This window comes from Tripterygium wilfordii, chromosome 16 (genome assembly GCF_013401445.1).
Source record: "Tripterygium wilfordii isolate XIE 37 chromosome 16, ASM1340144v1, whole genome shotgun sequence".
In the NCBI taxonomy this organism is placed as follows: domain Eukaryota; kingdom Viridiplantae; phylum Streptophyta; class Magnoliopsida; order Celastrales; family Celastraceae; genus Tripterygium; species Tripterygium wilfordii.
Window position 1 is genome coordinate 3,676,359 of NC_052247.1, and position 11,499 is coordinate 3,687,857.

The window sequence follows — 11,499 nt, forward strand, 5'->3', positions numbered from 1 at the left end:
AGCTTTCTGCTGATAAATTGCAATCTAACCACTTTTTCCATACATTAACTGACAGAATTCTGTATATGACAAACATAAAAACGCGAGCTGAGCTTGAGCTTAACTTGTTTGTTCATTGAACACAAACAACCTCCACTCCATTCGCGAGCTGTGAATAGAGCCTGCAGAATGATTTGTATTTTCTCTCTAGACAATAACAATGGCACCAAGAGGCTAGCATCACAAGTTACCATGAAGATGCCAACCAATTAGAGGATTTAACCCAGCTCTCCAAAAAATTGAATTTTGTCCATCCTGGAAACAATTCCTTAGGCTGGCCTGTTTGACAGCTTTCCGCCAGCTCTAAAAATCTGTAAAAAAGAAAATATAACAACAATTAGGGAAAAGGATGAACAAGTCTTATCACTGACAGTAAAGCAGAATTTTGTCTTCCATGTAAATACAAACAAAATGTCAAAACTTGTCTGCAATAACAAAGCAAATCAACGACAAGCCCAAAGAGAGATGGCAAAAACAAGCATTCTAAATCTTTGTCGTCTTGTAACCTTCATTCAATTCAATAATTTCAGTTTAATCGTCACCGGATTTTGTCTATAGTACTACACATTCTGTTCTTGTTTTCCTTTATTGCAACTGTATTAATTCTCACCTTCAACTTCAGCTCAAAAAATCTCTCAGAAGAACAGCTTTTGCTAAAGCTGGAAAATAAGGCCAGAAACTGCATATCAGATGGCACCAAAGCTGCTAGGCCGGAATGACAAGACTCGTAGCCTTGAGAGTCTACTTGACATGGATAAATCCGCGGCTGCAAACAAAATTCCAGCCAAACCACCTCAACCAAGGAAGCTGATTAGTGGACAAGGCCTTGAGTTTTTTAACTTGTCATATAGTTTCATGAAGAAACAAAAGAAAGATGGTGTGGGGATCACCAAAGAAACGTATCTTCTCAACGACATCTCTGGACAGGCGATGAAGCACGAAGTGATGGCAATCATGGGGCCTAGTGGTGCTGGGAAGTCTACGTTTCTTGATGCCTTGGCAGGACGGATTGCGCAAGGGAGTCTTGAAGGATCTGTCACGATTGATGGAAAACCAGTCAGTAATATACATATATATAGATCAGTAATTCTATATTGTATTGTTGATTTGAGGTAAAGATTGTGTATTTGGTTTTGTGTAGGTGACTACAAGCTACATGAAGATGATTTCTTCTTATGTAATGCAAGATGACCAGCTGTTTCCAAGGTTGACAGTTTTTGAGACACTCATGTTTGCAGCAGAAGTCAGGCTCCCTCCTTCCCTTTCTAGAGAAGAGAAGAAAAGGAGAGTCCATGAGCTCATTGACCAACTGGGTTTAGAGGTAATAACTAAATCAAAATTCAACAAATCTTGATCTGTAATAAACATGGATTTCTCCTAAATTCTTGATCTACCACAAGAAGTCATGTAATGTTTGCAGAGTGCAATCCATACAAATATTGGTGATGAGGGAAGGAGAGGAGTATCAGGAGGAGAAAGGAGAAGGGTGTCTATAGGAATTGACATTATCCACAAGCCATCACTGCTTTTCCTTGATGAACCTACTTCAGGTCTCGACTCTTCCAGTGCTTACAGTGTGGTTGAAAAGGTTAAGGACATCGCTCAAGGCGGCAGCACTGTCCTGATGACCATCCACCAGCCATCTTACAGGATTCAAATGCTCCTGGATCGTGTCATGGTCCTCGCAAGGTGAAAATGCGCAAAAACTACGTGTAAGTTCACTCAGTATCACTGTGTTAAATGTATATACTGTTATTCTTGGTTAACAGGGGTAGATTGATATATATGGGAAGTCCACACGCCCTTCCGGTTCACCTGTCTGGATTTGGAAGGCCAGTTCCTGATGGTGAAAACAGTTTTGAGTATCTTCTAGACGTAATCAAGGAGTACGATGAATCCACTGTCGGGCTGGATCTCCTTGTCCAGTACCAAAGAGATGGTATCAAACCTGATCAAACAGCGATGACTCCAATCAGAAAACCTCCAAAGACACCACAAACTCCTCACTTGAAAACCCCTGTATCCAAGCATGCAATCAGCCTTCATAGTCAAGGATTCTCTTCTTCAACAATGACATCTGGAGTGGCTTCTGGACAGTTTGGTTACAACGACAATGATGAAGACGAAGAATTCGACAACTCCCTTGAACGCAGCAAAAGCATCCACACACCAATGAACACAGTTAGTGGTACTCATCCACGCTTAGCTTCTCAATTTTACAAGGACTTTTCAGTTTGGCTCTACCATGGTGTGGTTGGAGGAACTCCACGTCGTGCCCCCTCATGGACACCGGCCAGAACGCCTGCACAGACATCAGCAAAGACAACCCCAGCAAGAAGCCATGTCTCAACCAGACACTCAACGCCTCTGCGTACTCCTCATCGTCCTAAATCCTCAGTTTCTCTTAGCCAATCACAAGATCATTTCTCCACTTCTTTTGATGAAACCTTTGAGATTGAAGAAGTGCTTGATGAACCTGACCACAGGGCTAAATTTGCCAACCCATGGCTCCGGGAGGTTGCAGTGCTCTCATGGAGGACAGCTCTCAATGTGGTTCGCACCCCAGAACTGTTCCTGTCTCGCGAGATTGTACTGGCTGTAATGGCTTTCATTCTCTCTTCACTCTTCAAAGACCTTAGTCATCCAACATTCATAAACATCAACAGGCTCCTCAATTTCTATATATTCGCAGTCTGTCTGGTTTTCTTTTCTTCCAATGATGCAGTCCCAACTTTTATCCAGGAAAGGTTCATCTTCATCAGAGAGACTTCACACAATGCATATCGTGCTTCTTCATATGTCATCTCTTCCCTTATAGTCTATCTCCCATTTTTTGCCATACAAGGTCTCACATTTGCTGCCATAACAAGAATTTTGCTTCATCTGAAGAGCAATCTATTCGACTTCTGGATGATCCTGTATGCATCTCTTATCACAACCAATGCTTATGTGATGCTTGTTAGTGCTCTTGCTCCAAGTTACATAACAGGTTATGCTGTTGTTATTGCCACAACTGCTCTCTTCTTCTTGACTTGTGGGTTCTTCTTGAAGCAAACGCAGATTCCCATTTACTGGAGGTGGCTCCATTACATCTCTGCAATCAAATACCCATTTGAAGCAATGCTGACAAATGAGTTCAAAGGCTCAAAATGCTACAATGGAAATCCAAGGGATCTGACTCCAGGTCCACTTGGGGAGATTAAGCTAAGCAAACTTCATCAAACATCTGCAAATTGCACATTAGTAGGAGAAGATGTTCTATCATCAATGGATATTAAATTGGAGAACATTTGGTATGATATTGCTATCTTGCTGGCTTGGGGAGTTCTTTACAGGTTCTTGTTCTATGTGGTCCTCAGATTTTATTCCAAGAATGTAAGGAAATGAAGGGTTTTTTTTTTTTTTTTTTTGTTATAGCAGACTGTCGGAAAATAAAGAAGCTCACAAGCTCACATAAAATTTGCTTTTCTAGCTTTTTTCTCTCCTAAGAATGTCAAAACTATTTAATTTGTTCGTTTTACATAGGGACTGATCCTGAGATTTGAAGATAATAGTCGTTTGTTTTGTCGCAGAAAATGTTTTAAGTATATCATATTCACCTTTTTCCAATTGCAATGGCATCGATAGTGAAATGCATATATGCCAAGAAAGTCGGCATTGTAATACACATTGATGTTATGATGACAACTTTGGTAAACTAAGCCAGTTTTGTTCACTTGCTATCAAACAAAACTGAGCCAACGATATATGCTCAGACTTCCTACACAACATATGCAAGCATGGTATAGTGACAACCATGGCCCAGCTCTAAAGCTGCATCACCATCAAGGATTGCAGCCGTTTGGTTTATCTAGTTTGACAAATACAATAGCTAAAAAACAAGTGCATTAAGTCATTAGTATAGAGAAAGAAAATGGAAGAAATAGCATAACAATGAAATAAAAAATAAAGCAAGATTCAAACATTCGGCACAAAAAAGGGAAAAGGAAAAGAAAAACCTCGAGTTGCATATAATATAGTCGAAGTAGGATTCAACATGATCGCTTCATTTAGATGATCAATAAAGATAGGAGAATCATGTTAGCAAAAAAAACACTTGGAAAAAATACTTGGTAAGATGCAAAAAAAAATGATAGCAGTAACCATCAGAGATTGCATCCATGGCTAATTTTTGTATCTGTACAGCATCCTGCATTTCTTCTGTAACTTCAACTGAAGGACTTCCCATCTGCAATCATTAAACAAGGCATATAAGTACAATAAAGAAAACCTATGAGATAATAAAAGATAAATACGTAAAACATTGCAGGCATTAAAATTAGCTTCATGATTTCTTTATTCTGATGATCTTCTGCGGGGGATCATTGTCGGGCTTCACTACGACAGAATCATCCAACTCAATATCAGCCTCGACAATCTCGTCCCCATTCTCAGAGGAAAGATTGGGTCTTTTGGCATCAACATTTTCTTTTGTTTCACATGTCAGCAATGCGTTATACCCTGCATAAAATTCCATCAATATCAATCTAAAACGTTTGACATAGCTGGAGAATTGACTCTAATATGAATATTAATCCATTGATAATTTCTTGGCAGAGAAGGGAGCAAGAATATAGTGAAATTGCAGCTTTGATGACATTTACGAATGTATGAACAACAAAGGATAGAATTGCAGTAGCAGAAAATAGTGCCTCACCAATTTAGGGTCTGGAGGAATCCGAGCATTAAGACTGCAAAGAAATACCCCCCATATCTTCTACACATTACTCGTATACAACACACAAGAACCCACAATAAAACCTTAAAAACATGAAAGTAAGAAAGGTACCTCTGCAGGTAGGATTTGAATAAGGCGAGAGATGGGTCGTGGAACTGAAGGGTTCGTACGGCAATGTTGAACGAAGTCCTTGAGCTCTGCTACTCTCGAAGAATCGCAGAGAATATAGAAAGAAGAAGAAACTGCGGAGAGAATTTCTCACTATTGTTCGCTGATTATTCACGACTATTATCCTGGAGTACAAATTGGATAAATCCAAAAACTCGCAAACTATGCATGCCAACAAGCACATAAAATTTTCTCTCGTGTAAAATCATTAAGAAATATTGGCGCTAGACTCCAACCTCGGATGAAATTCTTTACTCTCAAAATCCAATTCTTTACGTCCTAAGTTCGGAGAGAAAACCAATTAAGCTATCACCAAATAGTTATAAATGCTAAATTCTTTATGTCTCCGAACTTAGGGCATAAGTCGAGAGTATGATGCTACGTTAACAGTAATATTTTCAAGTGATTTGATAGTAGAGGTAAAGTCACAAGATGTACACAGATTTCCAGGTTACTCTTTCGCTGATACAACTTAACATGTAATTACATACCCAACAAGAGAACTTCTGGCCAGAAATTCATCTCACTATATGTATCGAAGGCTACAAAATGAATATACATAGAAAAAAAGTGTACTTCCAATGTAAGAACAGACCTTCTACTACTACAACAAGATACCTGTTGACATTTTAAGTTACAATTCCAATGTCCATGGAAGCAGAGGCACCAATCACATTGAGGTGAAAAGAATAACTAAAAAATACAACCATATATTTGAAATGATCTAAAACCTTAACTAAGTTTTGAAGTTAAAGAATTGCTTCTAGAATCACGAGCGGGGAAAAACAAAATTGTTCTACTGAGTGTCCTCCTTGCATGACTGATATGTGCATTACTGCACTTCGAATCCCCTCAGCATTCCAGTTGATTGCTAATGTGTAGCCGGAAGAGGATAGGAACAAGTGGAAGTAATAGAAATACTGAAACCTTCGGACCCAGCGTCGCTGCATTCTGGAGATTTCTTGTTGACGTTGTACGGCAAGGTGGTCATCACCCTGAATGAACAAAAGAGATCTTTTAAGCAAAAGTACAACGCACGGTTCACAACAAGAACATCCAGTACTAATTAGATAACTTCCCATGGGACATTGGTAGCTTATTGACCACCAAAGACTCCACATCGGTTTTTCCCAATAACTGTCCACCCTAGCTTGCCATCTACATCAACTCGTCTTTCCCCATTTACATAATATTCCACTAAGCAACAAACCTCTAATAATTCTAGTTACTGGTATAGAAAATTTCAAGTACATCAAAAGGGCGTTCCTTTTTCCAGCAAATCTCTGGGAAGAGAAAGAGAGGTTTTCAATTGAAACTGAATCAAACATCGATTCATTCCACTCTCTCAAGCCAAAACTCTACCACATGGCCTTCAGAATTCTATTAACTACTAGTAACAACAATGAAACTAATAACTAAGGAATCTAGACTCTAGTAGTCCAGATTCTCCTCCTCACTACGCAAATGTGCTCAAGCACAAACTTATAAGGCTTCTTTGAGCAACATTAGAATTAGCTATCCCAAAAGTTCATTAACCATAACATATACATATATATATATAGATAGATATATGAAACCCTTTTTATATAGCAAACATTATATGACCTCAAGATTATGATGAGCAGAACAAAGTAAATACCAAATCTATTTCTCCCTAAGATCCCACAGAAATTTCTGGGAGAAAGAACCTATTAGAAACTAGACGCAAATCAATCTTTGAAAGTAGAGAAGATTGACTTCACAGCAAAAAGAGAAACAGACACACACAACAAAACTTACGAAATATCCAAGTTCACCATTACTCAGCTCAAAAAAAATTGAGTCCATGATTTCTTCTAAAAGAATGAAGCAAAAAAATTAAAAAGTAGCTCCTGTTTAGCAATCCTCAGGAAAAAAAAAGAAGAAGAAGTTGAGCAACATATTCTGTAATGTTGAAATGGAAGGATTTGTCCTATCGTTGCTCATTAAGAAAAAGAAATTTCCATGAGTTAAAGGCATGCGTGGAAGACAGACCCGTGTCAAAATGAGTAACAGACTCAATGGAAATATATTTCAATATTTCATGCCCCTGAGGTCTGAGCTGTCTAAACATGAACAAAGAATATGAGGTCAATTTCAAAGGGATATTTCTGACCTAGTAAATAAAATACTTTAATTGAATCAAGAACATTGTCGTCTTGCAGTGAGTTCAAATACCATTTAACAACACTCTGGAATATTTCTATGAACAGTCAAAAATACAGAAATTAATATGCAGGGATTGCTACAAACCTTTCCTTGCGCTTCTCCAAAAATCGAGCCAGGGATGCTTTACGGGACTGAGGTACAGCAACTGCAAAGATAAAATGTTTTCATGATTCCGATACCAAGCTAAGAAAACCACAGGATAAAAGATTGTGCATTTTAAAAACAAAATAATCACAAAACATACACTGGACAGACAAGGCTATACCTCTAGGAACTATGGTCGCAGCAGCAGGTCCAGCCAAACTTACTACTTTGGGAGGCTCCGTTTGATTGCTTAGTGATGTTAAACCAGTGACTGGTTTCACTGCTTCTGAATCATTGGTGTTATTGGGTCTTCCAGTGGATAGTGAATTAACACAGGGGACCACAGAAATGGGGCTTGAAAGACCAGAGCATGGTGATGCAGTATGAGACTTGGTCCTAATCACTGTTGATAAATCATTGATGTTATTAGATCCTCCCCCGGGCTGGGAATTAACATGGGAGATGAAAGAGATGGGGCTTGGAAACCGTGAGCATGGTGATGGAGTACGAGACTTGTTTCTAATCACTGTTGATACATCATTGATGCTATTAGATCCTCCCCCATGCTGGGAATTAACATGGGATATTACAGGGTTGGGGCTTGGAAGGCTTGAGCAAGGTGATGCAGTAAGGGACTTGTTTCCAACATAAACATCACTGGTACAAGGCCTTGGGACCGGCATTTGCAGTTGAGCCGAGGGAGGCGACTTACCATGACTCGTAGAAGACCCATTTCCAGCCAATAACATGATAGCCTGGGCCTGCCAAAAAAGAAAAAAAAAACCATCAGATATGATATTCCACCTTACAGGAATGTAATAGCACAGTGGTAAAAAAAATCAGATGAAGCAAGAATACCTTCTCAGGAGAGACATCATCATAAACACACACAGAACCAGCATAGAACATTGTCAACTGAGCAGGTGCCCCTGTGGAATTGAAAGTACTTCTGCAAAACAAACTCTATTTCAACCAAAGCCATTCCAGCAGTACCTTAAAATGATGGTTTCAATTTTAAATCCCCTGTATACTTTAGGAGTGCATGAATGGTGACACATATAGATACCTGAGATCAGTGCTGCCAACGACAGGACTCATGTTAGGAAAACCAGAAACAGGAGCTGTAACTGGAACTCTTCTAAGAGGCTGTGGATTTGTCTTGACAAAATTACCAAGACCATTGTGTCCAACAAAAAGAAAATGGGATTGCAGAACTGGGGCATGCATAGAGACTGCAATAGTTTGATTAGGTTGGTTGGATAAAGGAAATACCCTAACCTCCTGAGAACGGTGCACTGAATACGCATCAATGTGTGGCTGACCATAGGGTGACATCACATGGTGATTACCAGCCTTCCCATCAAGTATAACCTTTTTCTACAAATCATAGAAGCAGAAAAATATGGAAAAGGTCAGTTCACAAAACAAAACCCCTATTGTGACCCAAATAAGGTTAACACTTCACTCTGTGTCAGATTTTTCCAGTTATTAAAATGACAATAAATTAAAGTAAATGGATCTATGAACAGAATCAACCAGTGGTCTTTAAGCTTTAAAATCTCAAATTCACTCTGTCTGCATATGTAAGTATGTTGCCGTTAAAATGGAAATATATGTAATAACATGTAGTAAATGTTGGTGACAACAAACCTGAGCTCCAACAGAAGCATCAGAAGTTGATACAGGCATTAATCCAGTCGACGCCATAGGTTCATGAACAGTCTTTCTCAGTTTGTCGTCTTGAGAACTCTTGAATGACCAGAGTTGAGGAATGGCAGAATCCTTGTTTGAAAATGAAAGCTGCATCCCTGAATGCCTCGTCAGTTCTGAGGAAAGAAAAGGAGGAAAATTAAGCCCAATTAGCTGTATCCAAGATCAAAATTCAAAATCACAAGCCAGATAAGATCTGATTTGAATTCTGTTCTTCCTTTTCTTTATGCTGTATTTGACAGAAATTTGCCTGAATACCTTAGAGATTAAACAAAAAACCTATAAGGAATTTGTTAAACGTCTGGTTCAAGAAGATGAAGTTCTCTCTCCAAATCAATAATCAATACACTATTCTTGAGGTCCTTATAGAATTTCACAGGCTACAAAGTTTGAATGGCAATATTAAAAGACAATTTTAAAAACGTTTATTTGAATACAACTATTAAAGTTAGGCTTATATATTTAAAAATCTCAATTAAAAACAAAAAAATGCCTCGTTTTAATAAACAATTACGGCATCGAAATGTGAAAACAACCATGTGGCTCCGAACTAAGCATCTTATTGCAAATGGTTTATACATATAAGCTTGCTCTCTCTAATAATTAATAGATAATATTATATTACATCATATGAGATTAATATATTACAGGCGAACATGTGACCTAGTGGTAGAATTGCACGGATGCAACCTAAAGATCACATGTTAAGTGGGGGTAAGATTTACGTATATCTTGACTGTCTTCGACTCTGCCCATTGCGGGAGCCTTGAACATGGAAGGTTTTTTTTTTTTTTAACAAAACATTACTATATTATCATACTTGCTATAATGCAGATTGCACCAATCCACGCATCGTTATTCAGAAATGATTACACACCACATGGCGATTATAATAGTGACCAATATATATAGTGCTCCTAATAACTCAATGGCATCATACTGTTGATTATACAAATATTTAATTTGTCCTATTTTAATGTCCTCGTTTGTGGTGGGGCATATATTGAGTTGTAAATTTGCATCCAGAAAGATAAATAGTTTAAAAATGAAAATAACTCTTGTGCAAAAGGCTTCCGCACTGGAAGAAGTCGGAGACAGACATAATGTACGTGGACCTTGTCCCCACATAATATGTGGGAGCGTCGTTTTTAAGAATTGAACCTACGACCTCTAGATTGCATCCTGCAACTCTATTTACTAGGCCACATATCAAAAAAATTAAATAAATAAAGGAGCTATTGGCCTAGTGGTAGACCCTCCCTTAGAATTTTGAACAGGATGCATGCTCGAATCCTCCAACACGCTAAAAACTAATTAACATTAAAACCAATATTATTCATCAAAAAAACATGAATTATATGACCATCTCACAGCCTGTAACCAATACATTATCACATGCAACAAAGAAAATGTTAAAAGGAAAAAAAAAATAGTATCAAGATACGTACACAAATACACGTACACATGGGCGCACGCGCACACACACATATATATTGAAACCACGTTTCTGTAACCAACCCAGCAGAACAAGCTGACACCAATACATTTGGCCAACAGAGCCACCAATGAATACAAACAGGCACGTCAGATTCACACTCTAAAATTCTAAATCATAAAAATGAAGAGTTAACTAAACTAGATTATATTGCATATACCTCGTTTGGATGACTAAAATTTTATTTTCTCATTCAGTTGGTGATGCCTTAAGAACAAAATAGGAATACTTTCATCCCTTAAAAATTTATGGTAGACAGCTTTCGATCCATTAAGATTTAGTGGTGTGAGAAGCAACAATGCTTTGATCACTCTGTTCAAAGCACGTCAACCAATACTTGTAACATGTATTCTTTTATAGGGTTTACCCTGGACTAATCCTACCTTGTTTGGCTTCTGAGAAAGTATAGTAAGTTTTTTAGAATTTGTAGTGATTAGCAAGCAATACATAAACGAGAAATCGCACCTGACATGCTCAATATAATGTAAGTAGTTATTGAATAAGCTCAATAATAAGGATACCGAATTTGTGGGGATTTCTGACTCAATTTCTCAACAACCAAACAGAGCAAATATCTCAAAAACTTGACTAAAACAATCAAATTCAACTACAAATAGTCCTGTGAAACTCGTAATTCCTAGAAAGAAAAAAAAAACCCCCCATTAATTTCAAATTCGCATACTTACCCAATACCCAATCAGCATAAACTACCGACTATAACAACTCGCTAATTACGGGTTAAAAGGAAAACAAAATTTGAATTCTCAAAGCCAGAGAAACCAACCTGAGTCTTTAGAACCATCAACGGCCGCCCCTTTTACTGCAACCGCCGAATTCTTCGAACCCAGTCCCAGAAAATCTCTCTCCATCTAAATAACCACAAATATGAAATACCCACAAAATTAAGCTCTGAAACAAAAAAAAACAGAATCTCTACTCGGCTTCCCAGCTCTTCCAAAGAACACAAGGTGTCAAGAGAACCTAAAGAACAAACGTGTCACTTCCATTTCTTTAATCAAGAGAAGAGAGAGAAAGGAAGAGGGGTATTTTGGGAATGTGAATTTTAAGTGGGGTCAGCTCCACATGCAAGATCTGGACC

General features: G+C 38.2%; 3 protein-coding genes across 4 annotated transcripts; 1 reads left to right on the forward strand and 2 right to left on the reverse strand.

Moving 5' to 3' along the window:
• Positions 1-512: 512 nt before the first annotated feature.
• LOC119980887 (ABC transporter G family member STR-like) lies at positions 513-3,590 on the forward strand. The gene is made up of 4 exons (XM_038823719.1): positions 513-1,095; positions 1,181-1,360; positions 1,460-1,728; positions 1,809-3,590. Exons 1-4 carry the CDS (start codon positions 730-732, stop codon positions 3,424-3,426), a joined length of 2,433 nt encoding a protein of 810 aa, XP_038679647.1. The 5' UTR covers positions 513-729; the 3' UTR covers positions 3,427-3,590.
• Positions 3,591-3,919: 329 nt separating this feature from the next.
• On the reverse strand, positions 3,920-5,315 carry LOC119980890. The gene is made up of 3 exons (XM_038823723.1): positions 4,868-5,315; positions 4,388-4,539; positions 3,920-4,267 (listed from the first exon to the last, which is right to left on the reverse strand). The coding sequence occupies exons 1-3, from the start codon at positions 5,106-5,108 to the stop codon at positions 4,115-4,117; spliced, it is 546 nt and encodes a 181-aa protein (XP_038679651.1). The 5' UTR covers positions 5,109-5,315; the 3' UTR covers positions 3,920-4,114.
• A 142-nt stretch (positions 5,316-5,457) lies between these two features.
• LOC119980888 (protein TIFY 6B-like) lies at positions 5,458-11,499 on the reverse strand. 2 transcript variants are annotated; one of them, XM_038823720.1, is made up of 7 exons: positions 11,185-11,499; positions 8,846-9,021; positions 8,262-8,572; positions 8,054-8,144; positions 7,377-7,956; positions 7,196-7,256; positions 5,458-5,919 (listed from the first exon to the last, which is right to left on the reverse strand). In XM_038823720.1, the coding sequence occupies exons 1-7, from the start codon at positions 11,267-11,269 to the stop codon at positions 5,796-5,798; spliced, it is 1,428 nt and encodes a 475-aa protein (XP_038679648.1). In that variant the 5' UTR covers positions 11,270-11,499; the 3' UTR covers positions 5,458-5,795. The 2 variants fall into 2 exon arrangements, with proteins under 2 accessions (XP_038679648.1, XP_038679649.1); XM_038823721.1 differs by lacking the exon at positions 11,185-11,499 and adding an exon at positions 9,164-9,466.